At 46.0% G+C, this 22,669-nt stretch overlaps 1 protein-coding gene across 4 annotated transcripts in view; it reads left to right on the top strand.

The window, feature by feature from the left end:
• GRK4 (G protein-coupled receptor kinase 4) overlaps positions 1-22,284 on the top strand; it is a 93,213-nt gene extending 70,929 nt beyond the window's left edge. Inside the window, exons 10-16 of one of the 4 annotated variants that reach the window (XM_032855952.1) lie at positions 6,869-6,906; positions 13,929-14,018; positions 14,935-15,143; positions 18,575-18,709; positions 20,570-20,707; positions 21,024-21,167; positions 22,136-22,284. In XM_032855952.1, coding sequence (XP_032711843.1) covers positions 6,869-6,906; positions 13,929-14,018; positions 14,935-15,143; positions 18,575-18,709; positions 20,570-20,707; positions 21,024-21,167; positions 22,136-22,189 — 808 coding nt within the window. In that variant the 3' untranslated portion in view covers positions 22,190-22,284. The other 3 variants (XM_032855928.1, XM_032855942.1, XM_032855933.1) reach the window with 3 other exon arrangements.
• The last annotated feature ends 385 nt before the right edge of the window (positions 22,285-22,669 follow it).

Genomic DNA, 22,669 nt, shown 5'->3' with positions numbered 1-22,669 from the left:
GTTCATGCATGTGTTAGCATTTATCAGTACCTGATTCTTTTTTATTTTGGAATAATCCCATTGCCTTTTTGCCAGTCAATGGGTATTTCAGAGTGGTTCCACTTTTTGGCTGTTATGGAGAATGCTGCTGTGAACATTTGTGTATGAAGTTTCATTTGGACTTCTGTTTTCCGTTCTCTTGGGTAGATACTGACAAGTGGAATTTCTCAAGAGCATGGAAAATTCATGTTTACCTTTTTAAGACCTTTTCAAGCTCTCTGCCAAAGAGGCTGCACAATTTTACATTCCTTCCAGGGCTCCAACCCCTCACATCGTCTCCAGCCCCTGTTAGTATCTCCCCGTTTAATGCTAGCCCACCCCAGTGGCCGTGAAGTGAGGGCTCATGGTGGGTTTTGTGTTGTTTTGTTTTGCTTCTTGGTAGTTTTGATTTGCATTTCCCTGTTGACTTGATGATATAGAACATCTTTTCATATGCTTATTGGCTATCTTTACATATTCGTGGTTAAATGTCTATTCCAATACTGTATCCACTTTCAGTTTGGATTATTTTGTCTTATCAGGATTAAATGGCAAACATTTTTATATATTCTGGACACATGTCCTTTACCAGATGTAAAATTTGCAAGTGCTTTCTTCCAGTCTGTGGCTTGTCTTTCCATGTTCTTAATGTGTCTTTTGAATTGCAGAAGTTCTTAATTTTAGTGAGGTTCAATAGATCAGGGTTTTGTTGTTCTTGATTACGCTTTTGGTAGTTTCTCTAAGAAATCGTTGTATAACCAGCAACATGAGGATTTTGTCCTGTGTTCTAAGGATTTTATGGTTTTAAGTCTTATCTTTAAGTTTAGGACCCATGTTCAGTTTTTAGTACAGGGTAGGTGAGTGAAGAGTCTTCATCCCAGCACCATTTATTGAAAATACTGTCATTTCCCCATTGAAATTCCTTGGCACTTTTGTCTAAAACTGTTAAAACTGACTGTTAAGAGGGCAGGTTTATTTCTGGACTCCCAATTCTATTCCACTGGTCTGTATGTCTGTCCTGCTGGCAGTACTGTACTGTCTTGATTACTGTAGCTTTGTGGTGAGTTTCAAAATTGGGAAACATGAGGCTTCTAACTTTGTTCCTTTTTGAGATTGATTTGCCTATTCTGGGTCCTTTGCATTTCCATATGAATGTTAAGATGAGCTTGTCAGTTTCTGGGACAACAGTTGCTGCTAAAGGATTGCATTGAATCCGTAGTTCAATTTGGGGATAACTGATATCTGAACAATACTAAATCTTCTGACCTATGAACACAGGATGTCTTTCCAGTTACTTAGATAGGCTTACATTTCTCTCAGGAATATTTTGTACTTTTCAGTATATATATCTTATACTTACTTTTTTTGCTGTTAAGTTTCATTTTGAATTTTCATTGAATGTTTTTGATGCCATTTCAAATACTGTTGTTTCCTTTTTATTTATTTTAATTTTTTTAGAAAGAGAGCATGAGCAGGTGTGGACAGAGGGAGGAGGAGAAAGAGAATCTTAAGCAGGCTTTACACTTAGTGTGTGGAGCCTGATGTGGGGCTTGATCCCACGACCCTGAGATCATGACCTGAGCCAAAATCAAGAGTCAGATGATTAACCAACTGAGCCACCCAGGTGCCCCTATAGTTGTTTTCTTAATTTTATTTTTGGACTATTTCATGCTAGTGTGTAGAAATACATCTCATTTCTGCATATTGATCTTGTGTCCTCTCTCAACTCTTTTATTAGCTTTAGAAGTTTTGTTGTGAATTCCTTAAACTTGTCTACATGTAGAATCATGTCACCTGTGAATAAAGACAATAGATTCATGTTTGTTTATTTTTCTTTCCCAGCTAGAATCCTGCTGCTTCTCTTGGTACTTCATGAGAGGGAAATTTTGGATAGACATACAAAAGCTTGAATCAGTGCGCCCGCCTGAGTCTTCTGAAGCAGACTAGAAAAAACAGTAACTAAAAACCAGCCTGATGAATGCTGTGTACATTTATATACAGTGAATACAGAGAAAAGACTATTTGAGAATAATGTCACTGAGGTCAGATCTGTCCCTTCCCTCCCATCAAGTGTCCTCCGTGTCACTGTCAGAGTCAAAATCTCAAGTTTGCAGACTAGAGGATCAGGCTTAATATTGTAATTCTTTTATATTTTAGAACGTGGAGGTTGTAATTTTTAGCTGATACCAAGTTCAGATATTTAGTGGATAATAAGGTCTTCAGTTATTTTTCTCTCACTTGGGTTTGATTTTGTTTTATGTTTTTCTTTTATGTAGATTATTTGGGTTACAAAGCTGGTTCTCAGATTGAGAGTTGAATTTTGATACCTACCTTAATCATTGCATCAGTTTTGCTTTGTCTTGATTTGTGATCCAGAATCTTCTCAAGACATTTCTCTGCAGTGAAAGCTTTACTGTGTATTCTTGCCAATAAATCCAGTGTTCTATGCTAGTTTCAGCCCATCAACAGCCAGTCTTATGGCTGGACCAGCCCTTGTGATCCTTATTATATAACTACAAGATGCAGCAGTAGCCATCAAGAAACTTTGAAAGAGAAAAAGGCTATTTCTTCTAATTTCTTCTGGCAATTCTGTGCAGTACCTGGGACCACACAGAGAGGTCTGGACGTGCAGGGGTGGGGGAGAGGGAACACCTGAGCATGTGGGCCTAGGGTTTTGCAGTTATTGGGGGCGAACATGGGGGCCTAGAGTCTCATAGTCTCACTCTTTTTTTTTTAATTTTTTTTTATTTTTTTAAAATATTTTATTTATTTATTTGACAGACAGAAATCACAAGTAGGCAGAGAGGCAGACAGAGAGAGAGGAGGGGAAGCAGGCTCCCTGCTGAGCAGAGAGCCCAATGTGGGGCTCGATCCCAGGATCCTGGGACCATGACCTGAGCCGAAGGCAGAGGCTTAACCCACTGAGCCACCCAGGCGCCCCCATAGTCTCACTCTTTATCGATGATTTTAAAACATAAGAATGGGAACTTAAAACATTAGAAGAGAAAAAAAACCAAGCCACCCAAATGGTCAATTATTTAAATAAACCAAGATTTCTAAAACAGAGGAGCCTGGGATGGGGGTGGTCTGGTTTTTCCAGCCAGGCGGCCATCAGTGTGTTTATTGAGAGAGACATCTTTGAAGTGGATACCTCAGGCACCAGAGCTGGAGTCAAACACTGGCATTACACAAAAAGGAAAACCGCCAGGGCTAACACTACAGTGATTGTGGAATCCAGGCTACTGTGGTTTTTTTTAAATGCTGAAAGATAATGCACTTATCCGGAAAGTGGCCCTCCATGCTCCCTCACTGTTATGGCTGGGAGTTAGCTGTCATTGTCCTTGACAATCATGGCATCTTTCAGCAGCTCCCAGTGGATCTGGACACTCTACACTCTACTCATGTGGGTCAGGAGTGAGCCAACAGAATCAAGAAACAACTCTGCTATGAAGGAGGGGCATTATGCAGGGAGCTGGTATGGATGCTTCCGAAGGGTTAGGTCATCTTCTGGGAAGAGCTTTCTTCTCTTAAGATAGAAAATTATTTAGAACAGAAGCTCCTTGCCTCTTGCTTACTTAGGGGAGGAAGGATGCAATCTGTTGCTTCAGGAGAGGATGTGTTTGGAGTAATGTATTATGGCCCCGGTTTTCTGCAGTGTGTTCCTGGAGACAATAGAGGTCCTGAATCTACCCTGCACTGATGCCCACACGAGCTGAGAGAGCAGTATTCAAATGCTCACAACTGTTAACTTTAAAGTAAAACTGCCCTTATTTCCCCAGCAAAAATAGGTTTATTCAGGAATAGCAGAGAAGTGCATTCTGGAAAATTCAAATTTAGCAAAACCACAGGAGAGTCTGCAGAACAAAGGAGGGGGGGCTTTTTTATAGAGGAAGGGGGTTGGGGTGGGCTATTACAAACAGAAAGTCCATTGGGGTAAATTCAGAGCTGGAAGTGTGGTGGCCTCTCATTGGCTGATCTATGGCAGTCTCTCACTGTCTGAGCTGTGATGATCTCTCATTGGCTGGGCTGTGGCAGTGTCTCATTGGCTGGCTGTGTGGCAGTCATTCATTGGCTGAGCTGTAGCAGTCTCTCATTGGCTGGGCTGTTGCTGGGGGAGAAGGAAACCTTCCTCCATCCTGCTGGAATAGTAAAGTGGTAGCTAAGGTAATAGCAGGTGTAAGGTGCATGTCTTCCTGTTGGATCCCCGGTTGACCCAGAGTGTAGGGTGGGAGTTCCCCCGCCCGCCTCCAGACTCCGTTCTAAACAAAGTTCCCTTTTATTAATTTTCACAACACTAAAAGTACTTGTTCAATCAGGAAGATTTCTAGAGTTTTATTTTATTTTTAAAAAACATTTTATTTATTTATTTGACAGAGAGAGAGACAGCGAGAGGGGGAACACAAGCAGGGGGAGTGGGAGAGGGAGAAGTAGGCTTCCCACCGAGCAGGGAGCCTGATGCGGGGCTTGATCCCAGGACCCCAGGATCATGACCTGAGCAGAAGGCAGCCACTTAAGGGCTGAGCCACCCAGCTGGCCCCTAGAGATTTATTTTATGATGATGAACAAATTAAACTTGTGGTATGTGCCCTTTTACTTTGTTTCCATGTAGCTCCGTATTTGAATAAAACCCCCCACTATCATATAAATAACAAAAATGCTGCTGGATATGGTCACAAGATATAGAGCACTCTGGCACACATTTTCATCGCAGCGACCTGACAGTCTTTTTAGAAATCATATCTATTTACAGATAAGAGAGATCATCTCTGGTCACCTTCCTTGTGAGTGATGGATACTGATCCAGGTCTTGTGTTCTGTGCTTGGGCCCCTCACCGTTTTCCATAACAGGAGGGAGAACCTGAATCTTGACTTGGCAGTTTCATTATGTTGTTACATTTCTCAAGAGCTCTTCCTTAATTCAACAGGATGACATTTCTACCTGTCTGGAAGGCTGTAGTTGGAAATTCTTAAGGGAAATGGGTGTTTAGCTGTGCATTGGATCTCTTTTTCTAGTGAATGAGCTGTGGAATGAAAAGTAGATGATATCATCCACCGTAAGAAGAAGGCAGTGCAGAATAGCGGTGGGAAAGAAACATTTTGTACCTATACTTTTTCAGTAGTGAATTGGCCCATACCAGCCATTAGACTGTAGAGATTATTGCTATCACATTAGATTTTTCAGTAGCATCATTCCTGCTGAGGCTGTTACAACACACTTCCTTTCAGAGCCCGCTGACGCACAGTGCATGGGGACAGCTCAGTGGACGGCTGGCCCACGCTTGGACCAGGGAGGTGCAGGACATCCCAGGAGACGTTTACGTAATTTGGGGGGCAGCTGCTGTGTTAATGTTGAGCATCAGCCTACATAAGCGAGGAGTTTCTGGCGGTTCCAGGTTAAGGAAGGCTACTTCGTTCTTAATAACATTTATAAGGATTTTTTTTAATACAGAAAAGAATAAAGGGAAAAGCAAAAATACTTTCCATCCCACCCAGATGGTGCAGGAGCACATGTGCGTGGCTCGAAGGTGCAAACACAGAAGCCACCTGCCCCTCGGCCGTGGCTCCTCTCCCCCAAGGGGACCATGACAGCAGTGGCATGGCTATCCCTACAGGAAGGTTTCTCAGCTGCCACTCAGGCTGTGTTCACATGTCCCTCAGCTGCCAGGCTTGCTTCTCATCTTTTCCTGGGGATGTGGGTTTGGGCCTGAGCAGGTTTTACACTAGCTGTGGCCTCTGGAAGGGCTCACTTCAGGTAGCTCCTGCCTCTGGCTCTTTACACAGCTCTCCCGAGTCCAGCCGCCTTCCATCTTCTCTTGCTCTTGCGCGGAGGTTCTAGTAATCTGGCCACAGAGGGAGGGGCAACGCTCAGGGGAGACAGAGTGTTGAAACCACAATTAAATCTAAGTCCTCTGAAAAGTAAATTTTTTTCTTCCAAAGGGAAGAAACAAATAAGCAGTTTGGAATATTACATTTACGATATTATAGTCTTTAGTGACCTGTATTTTTTATTTTATTTTATTTATTTGATAGCGAGAGCACAAGCAGGAGAAGCAGCAAAGGGGGAGAGAGAAATAGACTCCCTGCTGGGCAGGGAGTCCAATGCAGGGCTCGATCCCAGACCCTGAGATCATGACCTAAAGCCAAAGGCAGCTACTTAACTATCTGAGCCACCCAGACACCCCTTGTGACCTGTATTTATTTGAAGTCTGTGGTATCCCTCCTTCACAATAAACTTCGAACAGTCCCGGCTGTTGATCACAGGCTTCCTGCTGCAAGTCTGAGCTCCCCCAGCCCTGCCTCGATGAGGAAGTGGGTGGGTGTGGATCACGCCCCTGTACAGGGGAGGACACTGAAGCCTAGAGTGGTTCAGGTCACACGGAGGAAGAGCAGCAGAGCTAGGATTTGAATCTGTGCCCATCTGACCCCCCAAAGCTGAGTTCTTCCTGGTATGGGAAATTTTCAGTTGTTGACATTTTAAAAAGTGTATGAATGATAAAATAAATTGAATCAAATTCATTAAGGACTAATTCGTTACTACGGGGCTGTACCTTTTATCACTGAACTGTCTCAGATCCATGGACCTGGGCGGAGCACACGGTTGTCATGTGCATGCTGTTGGCTGGGATGAAACCTCTGTGGCATCCTCGTCCTTCCCAGGGATGGCATGAAGGACTCATGACTTGACCCACAAAGGACGGTTTTGTTATCCCTCGTTCTCGGTGCTGCTCATAGTAGAGACATCTGTGGTTATTTCTGCTGGGTGAATGAATCATTGTTGCCTTCTGAATCTGATGAATCAGTGTTGCCTTCTGAATAATTGAGCTTTTTGTTGTTGTCTCTTCCTTTGTAGAGACTTAAAGCCTGAGAATATCCTCCTCGATGACCGCGGTAAGTAAGTGAGCTTTTCATATCCAAAGCATAAGACTTCGTTAAGAGGGGTTTGGTTGGGCGCCTGGGTGGCTCAGTGGGTTAAGCCTCTGCTTTTGGCTCAGGTCATGATCTCGGGGTCCTGGGATCAAGTCCTGATCGGGCTCTCTGCTCAGCGGGAAGCCTGCTTCCCCCTCTCTCCCTCTCTGCCTACTTGTGATCTCTCTCTGTGTGTCAAATAAATAAATAAAAAATCTTGGAAAAAAAAAAAGAGGGACTTGGTTACAGAAAGTTAATGCAGGCTTAGCCCATTGTTGCAGAACAGATACAACAACGAAAAGGGAAGCTCTTTGGTACGTGTTCTTTTGAAAATACAACAGAGATAACATTGCCATTCCCCTGTATTCAGGCAAGAAGCAAAGTTGGTCTTAATTTTCAGTTAATAATTGAATTTTAAAGCACATTAAAATAAATTCACAGTAAGAACATTTTTCTCTGTCATACTGCTTGCTGTTGGTCCACATCTTGATTTTTCCCTTAGAAGTATATTTCCACCCAGGAGCTCCTAAGAATTTTCCTTTTTAAAAAAATAACAAATGAGGGGCACCTGGGTGGCTCAGTGGGTTAAAGCCTCTGCCTTTGGCTCAGGTCATGATCCCAGAGTCCTGGGATCGAGCCCCGCATCAGGCTCTTTGCTCAGCGGGGAGCCTGCTTCCCCTACCCCCGCCTGCCTCTCTGCCTACTTGTGATCTCTGTCAAATAAAAAATTAAATCTTTTTAAAAAGAAAAAAATAACAAATGGTTGTTGAATTTTGTCAGTGCTTTTTTCTATCAAAATGATTATGTGTTCTTTTTTCTGTTAGTATAGTTAATTTTCAAATAGTAAACTAACCTGTAATTTCTTTTTTTTTAATTAAAGATTTTATTTATTTGACAGAGAGTGATCACAAGTAGGAGAGAAGCAGGCAGAGAGAGAGGGGGAAGCAGGCTCCCCACTGAGCAGAGAGCCTGATGTGGGGCTTGATCCCAGGACCCTGAGATCATGACCTGAGCTAAAGGCAGAGGCTTTAACCCACTGAGCCACCCAGGCGCCCCTAACCTGTAATTTCTGAAATAAATCCAAAGTGGGCATAATGAGTTATTCTTTACATAGATTGCTAGTTTCTCTCTTCTAATATTTTGAAGATGAGGCTGGCTCTGTTTTTGAGGGCCCTGGATCACCATGTCTCTGCAGTGCTGGAAGCACCAGAGCCCTGCTGTGTCTGTGTCCCTGCACACTCTCTGGGAGCCCAGAAGTCTTGGCTCAGCTCCCAGGTGGTCCCAGCCTCCGCAAGAGTCCCAGGTGGGAGCAGCCGGAGAGTGGCTGTGTGTGTCCCCCACGCCTAGAACAGACTCTGATTTGACCAGGGTTTGTAAATGCTTCTGGGAAAACACTTGTGTCCCTTGCAGCTCCCCTCTGGTTGATTCTCCACACAGGGTCTCAGTGAAGCAGATCCAGGAACTGCCATGGCTCACAGATGCCCTTAAAGTATAACTTATGTGCACCTGTGGTCAGTAGTAGTATGGGCCACTGTGACCTTGGCCACCTTGTCCCAAAGCAGGTGCCAAGTGTCATTTCTTTGGTGCTTACTGTTACTTATTCTTTAGACACTGTGGACCTGGTCACATTCTTGTTAGGAATGAAAGGAATGACAGAACTTTGTTTTGCTTTTTTGATTTCAGGAGACTTTCAATCTTTTCTTTTTGTTTTCCTACTCTTTTAATTTTAAAGGTGTAATCCTAGCTATATTTTGTGACTTATAAATGCAATTGATTGTAGGTTTTTTAGTATCCTGCACTTAAAATTCCCAAGAACTAATTTCCACCAGAAACCATAGAACATAGGAGCAACTCTCTCCTTTCCCATCTTGATAGCTTGTCGGGGTTTCTGTTTTTGTCTGTAAAGCATAACCTGACATTTGTGGTGAAATTAGGTTTAAAATAGATAATTATCAAGAGAACTACAGGCCAATATCTCTAATGAACATAGATACAAAAATCCTCAACAAAATACCAGCAAACCGAATCCAAGAATACATTAAAAAAATCATTCACAACAATCAAGTGTGATTTAGTCCTGGGATGCAAGGGTGGTCCAGTATTCACAAATCAATCAATGTAACATATCACATCAATAAGAAAAAGGATAAATCCACATGATCATTTCAATAGATGCAGAAAAAGCATTTGACAAAGCACAACATCTATTCATGATAAAAGCCCTCAACAAAGTAGATTGAGAAGGAACATACCTCAACATAATAAAGGCCATATATGAAATACCCACAGCTAATATCATCCTCAGTGGGGAAAAATTGAGAGCTTTTCCCCTAAGGTCAGGAACAAGACAGGGATTACTCTCACACTTTTATTCAACATAGTACTGGAAGTCCTAGCCACAGCAGTCAGACAAGAAAAAGGAATAAAAGGCATCTAAATTGGTAAGGAGGAAGTAAAACTTTCTGTATTTGCAGATGACATGATGCTATATATAGAAAACCTTAAGGACTCTGCCAAAAAAACTGCTAGAGCTGATAAATGAATTCAGTAAGATTGTAGTATACAAAATCAGTGTATAGAAATCTGTTGCATTTGTATACACCAATAATGAAGCAGCAGAAAGAAAAACTAAGAAAATAATTCTGTTTGTAATTATGCCAAAAATAATAAAATACCTAGGAATAAGCTCAACCACGGAGGTAGAAAGCCTGTACTCTGAAAATTTTAAAGCATTGAGGAAAGAAATTGAAGATGATACAAACAGATGGAAAGATATTACATGCTCACGGATTAGAATAACAGATATTGTTAAAATGTCTAAACTACCTCCAAGCAATCTATAGATTTAATGCATTCCCTATCAAAATATCAATGACATTTTTTACAGAACTAGAACAAGTAATCTTAAAATTTGTATGAAACCACAAAGACCCAAATAGCCAAAGTATCTTGAAAAAGAAGGACAAAGCTGGAGGAATCACAATTCCAGATTTCAAGATACGTTATAAATCTGTAGTGATCAAAACAGCATGTTACTGGCACAGAAAAAAGACACACAAATCAATAGAATAGAATAGAAACCCCAGAAATAAATATATACTTATGGGTTTATTTAATTAATCTTCAACAAAGGAGGCAAGAACATGCAATGAGAAAAAGAATATGCAGTGGTCTCTTCAATAAATGGTGTTGGGAAAACCGGACCACTTTCTTATACTACACACAAAAATAAACTCAAAATGGATTAAGGACCTAAATATGAGACCCGAAACCATAAAAGTCCTAGAAGAGAACACAGGCAGTAACTTCTCTGACACTGGCCATAACAATGTATTTTTTGTTTTTTTAAGATATGCCTCCTGAGGCAAGGGAAACAAAAGCAAAAATTAAGTTTTGGAATTACATCAAAATAAAATCTTCTGCATAGCAAAGGAAACAATCAACAAAACAAAAAGACAACAACAACAACAACAAACACAAAAAGACAACTGAATAGTAAGAGATATTTGCAAATGACACATCCAATAAAGGGTTAGTATCCAACATATATAAAGAACTTCTAAAACTCAATACCCAAGAGACAGTCCAATTAGAAATAGATAGAAACCATGAACAGACATTTCTCCAAAGAAGACATCCAGACAGCCAACAGACACATGAAAAGATGCTCAACATCCCTCATCATCAGGGAAATGCAAATCCAAACCACAGTGAGATACCACCTCATACCAGTCAGATGGCTAAAATAAAAAAACATAATAAAGAACAAGTGTTGGTGAGAATGCAGAGAAAAAGGAACCCTCATGCACTGTTGGTGGAAATGTAAACAGATGTGGCCACTGTGGAAGACAGTATGGATGTTCCTCAAAAAATTAAAAGTAGAAATACTATATGATCCAATAATCACACTACTGGGTACTTACCCAAAGAATATGAGAGCATGAGTTCAAAGGAATACATACATCCCTATGTTTATTGCAGCATTATTTATAATAGCCAGACTATGGAGGCAGCCTAAGGGTCCATTGACTGATGAATGCATAAAGAAGAGGTGATATATATATATTTGATGGAATATTATTCAGCCATAAAAAGAATGAAATCTTGCCATTTGCAACAATTTGGATGGATTTAGAGAGTATAATGCTAAATGAAATAAGTTAGTCAAGGAAAAACAAACCATATGATTTCACTCATACATGGAATTTAGGAAACAAAACAAATAAACCAAGAAAAAAAAAAAAACGAGAAAAACCAAAAGACAGACTCTTAACTCTAGAGAAAACTGAAGGTCACCAGAGAGAGGTGGTGGGGGAATGGGTGAAACAGGTGAGGGGAATGAAGAGGACACTTATCGTGATGAGCCCTGAGTAACATATGGAAATGTTGAATCACCATGTTGTACACTCGAAATTAACACAACACTGTGTTAACTATACCAGAGTTAAAATAAAATTTAAATTAAAAAAGGCTGGTTGGGCCCCCCGGGTGGCTCAGTTGGTTAAGTGTCTGCCTTCAGCTCAGGTCATGACCTCAGTGTCCTGGGATCGAGCCTTGTGTCCAGCTCTCTGCTTGGCAAATAGTCTACGTCTCTCCCCCTCCCCATACCTCTGGGCTTGCTCGCTCTCTCAAAAAGAAATAAATAAAATCTTTTAAAAACTGATTATCGTCTGTTTTGGGTTTTTAGGTACATTTACTGTTTGTCCATCCTGAATATGTCAGCCCCTTTTTTTTTGAAAACATAAATTAAGTGGGACTTGGTTTGTGAAATTTAACTGGTAGTTGAGATAAAAAAGAAAACTATCATGCCTATATTCTCTATTCAAGAGACTTCAGTTTTATGAAATAGGTATATTCCTAAAAAGCAGGATGAGCAGTGAATCCTTGTAAAGACTAGTAGCATTTTATTATCGACAATGATTTTAAAGGAAATCCTATATGTCATATTCTTCTATCTATAAAATATATATCAAAGATAAGGATACTATTTTTAAAACATAAGCCCAATACTTTTATCACATCGAAAAGTATTTAACAATTCTTTGGGGCACCTGTGTGGCTCAGTTGGTTAAGCGTCCGACTCTTGATTTTGGCTTAGGTCATGATCTCAGGGTTCTGAGATTGAGCCCTGCATCGGGCTCTGTGCTGAGTGTGGACCCTGCTTAAGATTCTCTCTCCATCTCCCTCTGCCCCTCCCATCAGCTTTAAATCTTCCTTAATTATTTCGTAAGTGTTTTTATAGTTGTGTGTCAAATGTAGATGAAGTTCATATTCCATTTGGTTGATATCTTGTCGAGTTTTAATTTTCATAAGTTCCTCCTCCCTGACATTTGCATCATTACAGTATTTTTCTCTGCTTTTAAAATATGTAACATAGACTAATCTACAACACTGAATAGAGAGACATCTTGCTTGTTTCTTCCAGCTGCCTGTGGATGGACTGGCTTGAACTGCCGGGTCCACACTGCCCGCTAGGGGGCTGTTCCAGCCCTCTGTTCTTCCAGTTTAGTGGGGCCACGCCTGGCCCTCTGGGCATGTCATTTCCTGCTTTTTTTGCTGGTGTCCCTGGAGGCGTGTTGAGGTTGAAGGATAGGTTCACAAGGGGTTCGCAAACATTGCGAAACTCCCTGAGGTGGAGCGATGCTGGTCTGTGCGCACACCCCGTGCCCCTGCTTCCCCAGGACCCCAGCCACAGACTGCATGCTCAAACTGAGTCTCTTGTCAGTTTGTTGGTAGTTTTACTTTTCATTTCTCAGTGGAAAAAAATCACTTTTCAAAAGAAAAATAAGGGACACCTGGGTGGCTCAGTTGGTTGGACGACTGCCTTCAGTTCAGGTCATGATCCCGGAGTCCCGGGATGGAGTCCCACATCGGGCTCCCAGCTCCATGGGGAGTCTGCTTCTCCCTCTGACCTTCTCCTCACTCATGCTCTCTCTCACTGTCTCGCTCTCAAATAAATAAATAAAATCTTTAAAAAAAAAAGAAAAATAAGAAAGGATACTTAAAATTTCACAACATGCCAGTACTCAAACATAACATATGGGAAATCTGACTTATTGAGGAAATCTTCCTATATGAAAGTAGGAAACTTAGACACACTGACCAATGGCAGAGCTGGGACTCAAACCCAAGGCCGTGTGGTTCCAGACTCTGCTCCTAGGGCTCCAGCCTGGTGCCTCCCCCAGTGCAGGCGCACGGCTGGGAGTAATGTGACTCAGTACCGCCTTGCAAAGGACAAGGTCAGTTTTCCTGTCTGAGGCATAATGCAGCCTGTGTTAAAGCAAAATCAGTGCCTTGAATGGCATGTTGTGGATTTTCAGTGTTGAGAACATACTTATTGGTTGGTTCATTCATTTCTTCAATATTTATTGAGCACCTACTATATGTAGGTAGGGTGTCAGGAGCTGGAGACACATGGCCAATAAGGTGAGCAGGGCATCTGCCTCCAGGGCTGGTTTATCTTTCCAGACTCTCAAAAGAAAGTTTTCTATAATCTGTTATTTTCATACTGAATTTAGTAACCATTTAAATCTTTCTATATAAAGGCATTAAAACATAACAGAAGTCTTTCAGTGAGTTTTTTTTTATTTTATTTATGATTTTACTATGATTTATTCTTCGGAGAAAAGCTCCTTATTATTCATCTGCTGTTCCTGTATATAAGCCTACTGGTATTCTGACAGAAAGTGCTTATTTTCTCTTGTGTAGTTCATGTACTATTCATTATTATTCAGTTCTATTTATGGCTCTGGTAGTTATAGGAAATTAAATAATAAACGCAAAGCTTCTATCTTACCAAGTGGTTGTCATGGTTAAGGGGCTTCCTGATTAGTAACCAGCTATAAATCTGATTTCCTGTTGTGTTAGTGGACCCGAACGCTCTGCATAGTATTTTAGGAATTGTGGAGAAGTTAGATGTAATTTTAGATTTTTTTCTCTACTGTTTATTGTCCTGAATGTGTCAGCATGCCCCTGTGGTTTGTAATATGCTTGAACACACACAGGGCACATCCGGATCTCAGACCTGGGTTTGGCCATGGAGATCCCGGAAGGGGAGACCATCCGAGGAAGAGTGGGGACTGTCGGCTACATGGGTATGTGAACGGCTGCTTCTGGATACTTGCACTTTATCTTGGGGTGCCCACGTCCTCACAGCACAGAGAAGTTCTAAGCCCCTTGGAGGGAGCACGGGTGTTGGAAGTTTGTACCTGGCCAGAGCTGGGACTCCTGAGGAGTCCTCCTGTCTGCCCTCCTGTCTTACAGAGACCGGGGTGAGGCCGGCAGAGGTCATGCAGCTGAGTGAGGGCAGAATCAGGGCAGGATGGGGCCCTCGCTCTGCTGCTGCCACCGTCCTGGGCTCACCGGTCTCTCCAGGCCCTTCCACACCCATGGTTCCCTGGTTCTTGCAAAGCCTCTGTGACTGGGTGGCCCTCGTATGGGGTCAGCTCCCCACCTGGCAGTGCTAGCCTGACCAGGCATGGCCTCTGATATGAGGGACACCGAGGGCCTCTGCAGAGTACTGCAGTCACATCCCTGCACCACCTGTTGCAGGGGTCGGTGCCCTTGGGGCACCCGTGGGTGTGGCTCTGTGCCTGCTCATTTCGTGCCCTGGGGATAGCACAGACTGTTTCCTGTGACCCCTTTGTTGACTATAAGTGACATGCTCTAAAATCCACCACTCTGAAGTGTACCCGTGAGTGGAGATCAGCATGCACACAGAGCTGTGCGACTACCACCCCCAGAAAGAGACCCTGGGCCCATGAGCACCCCTCCAGCCCCAGGCCTGTGGCTGCTCGCCCCCTTTCTGTCTCCACGGACTGTCTCTTCTACCTGCTTCATATAAATAGGATCTCATACTCTTGGGCCTTCTGTGTCTGTCTTCTGCCCCTTAACACATTTCCAGGGTTCATGTTGTAACAAACATTAATTTTATAATGTGTTATTTGGAATTAATTACAAGAAAATTTAAAACCAAAATTTAATTTAAATTTCCCTGTATTTGTTATGTAGCTCCTGAAGTTATCAATAATGAACACTATACATTTAGTCCTGATTGGTGGGGACTTGGCTGTCTGATGTATGAAATGATTGAGGGACATTCTCCATTCAGAAAATTCAAAGAGAAAGTCAAGCGAGAGGAGGTGGACCGAAGAGTGAGGAAGGACACGGAGCAGTATTCGGAGAAGTTTTCGGAGGATGCCAAGTCCTTCTGCAAGATGGTGGGTCGGGCTCTGGGGAGGTCGGCATGGAACCCCTAGCTTATGGGGTTGTTTCCCCTAACAGTCTCTGCACTGGTCCTCACCAGGAAATGACGTGATCGGGTTTCCAACCAATGGAAGCAAAGTGGAGAAGTACCTTATTTGATTTCTCAAAAGATTCTCCTGAGAGAGAAGAGTGGTGCCAAGGTCACTCATTTCCTGTGAAACTGAAGATCAAACAGAACCTTGTTTCTTAGGAAGAGTGAGGTTTTTCCTTCTGCCCATGTTTCTTTGTTTTGTCCTCTTTAACTGGCTGCCAGGGGTCGTGGTCATGATAGACACCCCAACTTGATGGGCCGCCACGTGTCTCCCATTTTTCTGGATGCGTTAAGGGCCCCATGAGGCTGTGTGTCACAGCGGGGAGAAGAGGACGGAGGCTGTGGGGCTGGGGGCAGGCAGAGCAGTGGTTGAACGATGGGGGCCAGAATCATCGTGGGTTATGGGAGGATGTGGAAGAGGGGCTCAGGACAGAGTCAGGAGGCTGGAGGCAAAGGTGTGAGCACTTGTTGGAGCCATGGCCCCTCTCGCCAGAGTTGGAGAGTTGGGAGCACACGGAGAGGAAAGCAAGGGTGGCTGGTCATGAAGAGTCAAGGGGGAGAGTGGAGGAGATGGGGGGCACGGAGGCCACGGAGAGGCAGGCCATAGGTCCCCAAGTGGTTGCCTGCTGGAACCTCCAGCTGCTGTACCCATTACTGAAAACGTCAGTAACTTAGGTGAGTTGTCGGTGGCTGGAGATAGAGATTTTGTTTCCCCTTCCCTGTTGGTGCCAAATGTGGAGTGATGAGTGTTAGTGGCCTGTCACAAGCCGGGGGACCAGGCTGGCCTTCCCTCCCATCTGCTCATTCTGCGTGGAGCTGTCAGTTCTTAGCCAGCTCCTCCAAGGTTAACAGCATTTGGGCCATGTTGCTATTCCACCACATGCTGGCCACCTGCCGGATACTCTGATAAGGGCTACAGGAAGATAGAAGTTGGAAGTAAAGCCTGCCTCCAAGGAGCTCACAGTTCAATGGCAGGCCTAGAACAAACACGAAAAATAACTATAGTGAAAAAGCAGAATTTGAGGGGTGCCATTAACGAGAGAGAAACAAAGGCTCAAAGGTTTTCAGAATGGGGAGATGCTGTGTTCTGGTTAGGGTGCTAGGGAAAGCAGGCAGTGCCTGGGTGAGAACCAGGGCTGGGCCTTGGAGCTCAGGGGCCACATCTCAGCTCCCCGTGCCCGACTTCCCTGTCTAGCCTCTGGTTTCTTGTCTGACGTGTGCATGGTGATAGCCTCATCCTCATAGGCTCGCTGGGAAGGGCTGATGCGGGAGTGGGTATGACTGGCCGGCTCTTTACAAGGACCTAAACAGGCGGCCAGAGCGGCTCCTGACGTGTGGACACCTGTCTGTAGTTTGGAAAGCTCTTTGATAGGTTATCTCATCTGACCCTCAGAGTGGACTTCTAAGGGGTTTTCTTAGCCTCACAGTTGGAAAATTAAAAATGTGATTTTTAAAAAAAAAGATTTTTAGAGAGAGAGAGAGTGTGGGTGTGCATGAGTGTGGGGAGGGGCAGAGGAAGAGAGATAAGCAGACTCCCCACTGAGCACGGAGCCCCCAGCCCTAAGATCATGACCTGAGCTGAAATCAAGAGTTGGCGGCTTAACCGACTCACCCAGGCGCCCTCAGAGTGTGATTTCTGTGACATCCCATAATGGAGTGTCAATGGGCCAACTTGAACCCAGGCGTTCTGATCATAAGTCCAAGGCCTTCCGAAGGGGTACGTTAGCAGCAGGGTTGATGATGGAGTCCTAGAGCCCCTGGGCTCTAGGGATTGTGTTTGGCATCACACGGAATTCTCATGTCTGTTTTTAATGAGCAAAGCATGCCAAGAAGACCCCACTGAGCAAATCTTGTTGAGCCCTTGCCTGGTGAGGTGCGGGGGCTACAGCAGCCAGTGGGAAGTCCATGGCCCTGCCTCTGGAGGCTTGGGTCCTACAGGAGGGACTGGCCCTGAGCACTCAACCAGGTGATGGCATCACAACCAGGCGAAGGGTATTCTAGACAGAGGGCATGGTATGTGTACCGTCAAGGAGGTGAGAAGGGGAGGGTGTGTGCTGCATCCAGAGTCCACCCAGCAAAGGCTGCAGGAGCGTGCAGGCTGGTGCACACGTGCCAGATGCAGAACGTGCTCAGCCCTGTGCCTGCGACTTTGGTTTCTCTACAGAAGAGCGGTGGGTGCGGGCCGTGAGGCAAGGCCAAGGTGGGCAGACTTCTCTCTGAGTGGCCAGATACTTAGGCTTGGCAGGTCCCTCACACAGCTGTTGGGCTCTGCACGGTAAGGCAACAGCACAGACCAGCCTGTGTTGTGCTAAAAGCTCCTTGCTGAGGTAAGGCAGCTTCCAGGCCACACCTGTCCTGTGTTGCTTTGGGCACAGCCAAACCCCTCAGACTGGTGATAACTGTGGACAAGGGCCTATTTGGTGAAACTTATGAAAGTATGAGTAGAGAATACTCTTGAAAGAGATGCTGTCTGTTCATTTTAAGAATTTATAATTTCTAAAACTTGATTTGCCATATTTTTGTCTCATCTGAGCTCCTTAGAGATCTACTTGATGAGTTGATTAAAATAGCTTCTAACTATAAACGTAACTTAGCATTAAAATGGTATCTGTGAGGGCACCTGGGTGGCTCAGTTGGTTAAGCATCTGCCTTCGGCTCAGGTCATGATCCCGGAGTCTCAGGATCGAGTCCAACCTCAGGCTCCCTGCTCAGCGGGGAGTCTGCTTCTCCCTCTGATCCTCCTCCACCTTGTGCTCTCTCTCTCTCAAATAAATAAAATCTTTAAAAAACAGAATAAAATAAAATGGTATCTGTGAAGTTCTTGACAGTATTTCTTTTTAAAGAGCCCCCTCATTTTTACATGGCTGGAACTTTTTTTTTTGCCTTAAGGGGTTTACCTAGCTGACCTTTATTTATTGGTAGCTCAAAGGCTATTATTATATTAGTTTCCACTCCTTTTTGAAACCTCATATATTCTAAATTTGTGAAATCTGAATTAAGGAGGTTTGGTTGAATCTTTGAAATTTGAGTAACTTTGGGGCACCTGGGTGGTTCAGTTAGTTGAGCGTCTCCCTTTGGCTTGGGTCATGATCCCAGGGTCCTGGGATCGAGTCCTGCATTGGGCTCCCTGCTCAGTGGGGAGCCTTCTTCTCCCACTCTCCCTGCTTGTGCTCGAACTCTCTCTCTCTGTCTCAAATAAATAAATCTTAAAAAGAAAGAGAAATTTGAGTAACTTTGTTTAGAGAGAGATACTCTTTGCTACCCCTGATTCTTTGCTTATTATTATGGAGACTTTCCGAGTTCTCTCTCCTATCCTAGGAGCCTAAATTGACTCCATTTCTGCCTCTCGCGCAGTTACTCACCAAGAATCCCAAACAACGGCTGGGCAGCAAGGCAGGAGCACTGGAAGTGAAGGCTCACCCTGTGTTTAAGGACATTAACTTCAAGAGGCTGGAAGCAAATATGTTAGAGCCGCCATTCTGTCCTGATGTAAGTATGTTGCCCAGACAGGAGCAGGCTGTCCAAGAAAATGGGTCCACGGAAGCCTGTGATTTTCCAGCAGGTAGAGAACCCTGGGTGCCGCCCGGCTGTGCTTCTGCTCAGGTGCTCCCTCCCAGCCCCCAGCCACTCATCACACCGTCCTCACAGGTCCCCCCAAGCCTTTCTGGCAGCCAATCCTGGCTCTGCCGTGCTCAGAGCCCCGGCACCACCCCACATCCTCCTCGCTGGGTCCTGGAGGCCTTCTGTGTGACAGAGTCCCCTATCTTGTGTCCTCACCACCATGCCCACCTCTTTAGTCTGGGAAGCCCTTCCCCTCTCTGCGCCTCCAAGGTCCGGGCTCCACGCTGTCCACAGGGAGTCCTGGGGTCACTGAGCCTCCTGTGAGCCTCCTGTGGGGCCGACTCAAGGGCAGTGTCCGTGTGCTCAGCACAGGGCCCCGCCTGGGTCAGTGCTCAGTGGGAACACCTGCAGGCAGGAAATTCCTGTTGAGCAAGGCAGAAATACACAGACAGCAGTCTGGACTCTCTCCTTAACACACTACTGGCACATTCCAGAAGTGCGGAGATAAAATTCTGCAGGAGATGATGGAACTGAGGTGTACGATAAAAACATCCTTAGTTGTACAAGTTGGGTCTGACTATGTTTTTAGATTCCAGTGTGTTGTGGTAGTACCGCCTTCCTTTGAATCAGTTCACACATGACATATTTACTGAGTGCCTACCACCTCCTAGGCACAGATCGAGGGGTGAGGACCCCAGGGGGCACAAGAAAGCAAGGTCTTGCTGCTGTGACGCTCGCTCCAGCCTGCAGACACAGGCCGCGAACAAAGGACACAGAGCGAACCCCTGGATGGGGATGCTTCACCCCAGGGACTTGACAGGGTCTGAGAGGAGCAGGGAAGGCAGTCTTCCCCAGGGAGTGGTAATGACTCCTCTTGCTGTGCTCAGAGGCCTGGGGAAGGGCCTGCCAGGTCGCCGCCCTGGGGCTGACATTCTGGGTATTCTACTGAATGTAACCAGGGGAACCATGGGGGCCCGAAGACAGGGAAGTCCCGAGGTCATGGGTCAGGCAGTCTTGTCCAAGGTGGGGGGCAGGACTAGGTTCTTGGTCTTCAGCCTTGGTGCAGTCCTCACCAGCCTTCCCCTGGACTGTCTCCTGAGTGGGGCCCCCACTTGCTTCCATGGCCCCACTGTGTGGGGCTGAACGGGTAGCAGCTGCTTGGAGATGTGCCGACTGGTGGCCTACGGAATGTCCCCTTTTGGACCGGGCAGGTTCCAGCAGGAGGGCAGGGCATTTCTCAGAACTGCTAGGTGCCTCTTGCCCGATCATGGTTGGGCTGGTAGCTGGACTCCTGTGTTTTTTGTTCCTGTGAGGCTGCACAGAGGGGGCCATGGCCCAGGCTCGGACATGCCCCATTGGCTTGCCCCTGAGGGCTGTAGGGCCAGGGTGGGTGCTGCAGGCTGGGACTTCTGTCCCAGAGGAGGGGCAGCTGGAGGCCACTAGATGAACTCCAACAGGAGGTCAAGAAGAGGGACCTGCCCTTTTTCACTTAGACTTTGCGTGGGGCACGTCATGTGAAGGAGGCCATGGGTCCAACGGCCCTTTTCCCCTCTCCGGCCTGTTAGGCATTCTCCACTGCAGGAGAGGGAAGGGTGAGGGCCTCGGGAGGGTTGTCGCCAGAGGGCATGCACAGGGTCTGTGACCCAGGAGAGCTCCTGAGAGTGAGGGAAAGGCTTCAAACAGCGTGAATGAGTCAATTTCACACCTGCAGCGTTCTTAGTCACTAAGGAGACGGAGAAGGACTCCAGTAATCCCAGAGGCCAATGCCTCTTCATTGTTGGTGCACAGCCGCAGGCCATTTACTGTAAGGACGTCGTGGATATCGAGCAGTTCTCCACGGTGAGAGGCATCTACCTGGACACCACGGACGACGCGTTTTACAGTCAGTTTGCTACGGGCTGTGTCTCCATCCCCTGGCAGAACGAGGTACTGCTGGTTTATCCTGGGTATGGTGCCCGGAGAGTTGTGCATGCCCGTGTGCATGCGTGTGCATGCGTCTGTGCACACATGTGTGTCGATGCTGTCCCAGTCCCTGCACAGGAGAGGGAAAGTTCGCCATCCTGGGTCCCACTTTTGAAGTGGGACTGGCCGGCACCCATTTCTTACCAGCTCTGGGGGTGCACTGGGAGGGAGGAGGAGGAGGCTGTGTTCCCCGTCCCCTGAGCTGGGTGTAGAGCGGAACGTGGTGGACTGACCTCGTGGTGTCTCTCTCCTTCTCTGTTCTCCTCTTACATGGACACAGATGATCGAATCGGGTTGTTTTAAGGACATCAATGATGTGGAGCCTGAAGAAAATATGGTGTTGAATGTAGAAGAGAAAACACGATACCCGGTTTCCAAAACTAAGAGAAGCTTCTTCTACAGACTCTTCAGGAGAGGGGTAAGGGTAACATTCTGTTATGTCGGGGTTTTTTTAATGGGAAGTGTTCAAAGAAGAGAAATATTTCACCAAGGTAAAAACTTTCTTTTCTCAGCTTTCTTATTAAGACATTTCACATAATTTAAGAGCTCTTGCCCTATGGTGCGATTTGAGCTCCACCAGAAAAATCCTCACTATGTCGTTTGCTTTCGGTATGAAGACCCTGTTCTGACACGGAAAGGACAAACAGCTCTGGGGGTCGTGTAGACTGGTCATGAGCAACTGGGTCATGTCGATTGCCGCCCTCCCGCTCCGACTTGGCTGCTGCCCCGTCGCAGGCCTGCTCTCACATGGAACGTGGAAGCAGGAGGCTTAGCATGTTTTTCCTAGTGAACTGTCTTTCCCTACAAGTGTGTCGCCCTGCTTCGTACCCTGTGGTTGTCCACTAACGTTCAGTCCATCTTTGTTCAGTATGAAAAGCAAGCCTTAGGCGGGGAAGGTCTGTGAGGGTGCGTCCACCGGGACCATACTTCCTTGGAGAACAGGGGCCAGGTGTGGGTTCGCACCTGGGTCTCCCTGGCAGCCGGGCACTCCGTGCTCAGGAAGTCCTGCCCGGACATGCTCTGTGCAGGCCCGACCTGTGCAGGGGGCACCGGATGGGGAATCCACAGCCGTGGATGGCATGCTGCCAGTTGAGCCACGTGGCACCACTGCCCTCATTCCCCTGAAGCACTCAGCTCAGGTCCTGTTATCGCGTTGAGTATGCAGCAGAGAAAGCGAATCTGAAACACTGTGTGTGTGTGTGTGTGTGTGCGTGTGCGTGTGCATGTGAGCTGAGCATCCTCCAAACCGTGGGGGGCGTGAGAGGAAGTGTGGAAGTCAGCCTTAGTGTCAGTGTCCCTGCCCCATGGCTGTCACCTCTTGCGTCCACTGCTAGGGAGCAGAGCGGGCGCACGTTGGCTGAGTGACTGACGCCGCGCTCTGCCATGTTCCAGGGCTGCATTAGGAGTGGCCCCAGCGAGAAGGAAGAGCTGCCCACCAGTCTGTGACCACAGCCACAGAGCCCGACCCCGTGCCGAGGAGCCCACGCTCAGCGTTCCGTCCTGTCCGGAGCCGCAATAAATATGTGTCACAGTCTAACATGGGCCACGTGCGTCTGCAGATTTCTATGTTCATACCTGAGTCGTGTTGGCACCAGAGCTGGGCTGTAGGAAAGGGCACTTGAGGACCGCCCCGGTACCCAGAAGCCCCCGGTGTGGACATCAAGTGGCGGGGGCTCAAGTCCCACGTGTGCCCACAGAGGTGGGGAGGAGTAGGCTGGGGCATCAGCCTAACAGTGTCCAGGGCCAAGAGTCCTGTTCCTCCCCCTAGAGCGTCCTCCGGTGCCCAGTGTGGTAGAAGGCAGAAAGGGTCCTGCTTTCCCCAGAAGGTCTTGGCCCGTTTGCATCCACACTGACATCTGCTCACTTACCGAGATTCTCGTGGGTGAGGTGTGCGTGTTCGTCTGTGTATATCTTTGTGGCACTCCT

The sequence above is a fragment of the Lontra canadensis genome, unplaced genomic scaffold (assembly GCF_010015895.1).
Source record: "Lontra canadensis isolate GAN:19392208 unplaced genomic scaffold, GSC_riverotter_1.0 scaffold1, whole genome shotgun sequence".
Classification (NCBI taxonomy): Eukaryota; Metazoa; Chordata; class Mammalia; order Carnivora; family Mustelidae; genus Lontra; species Lontra canadensis.
The sequence above is the reverse complement of the archived record's forward strand: the minus strand, read 5'-3'. Positions and strand labels throughout refer to the sequence as shown.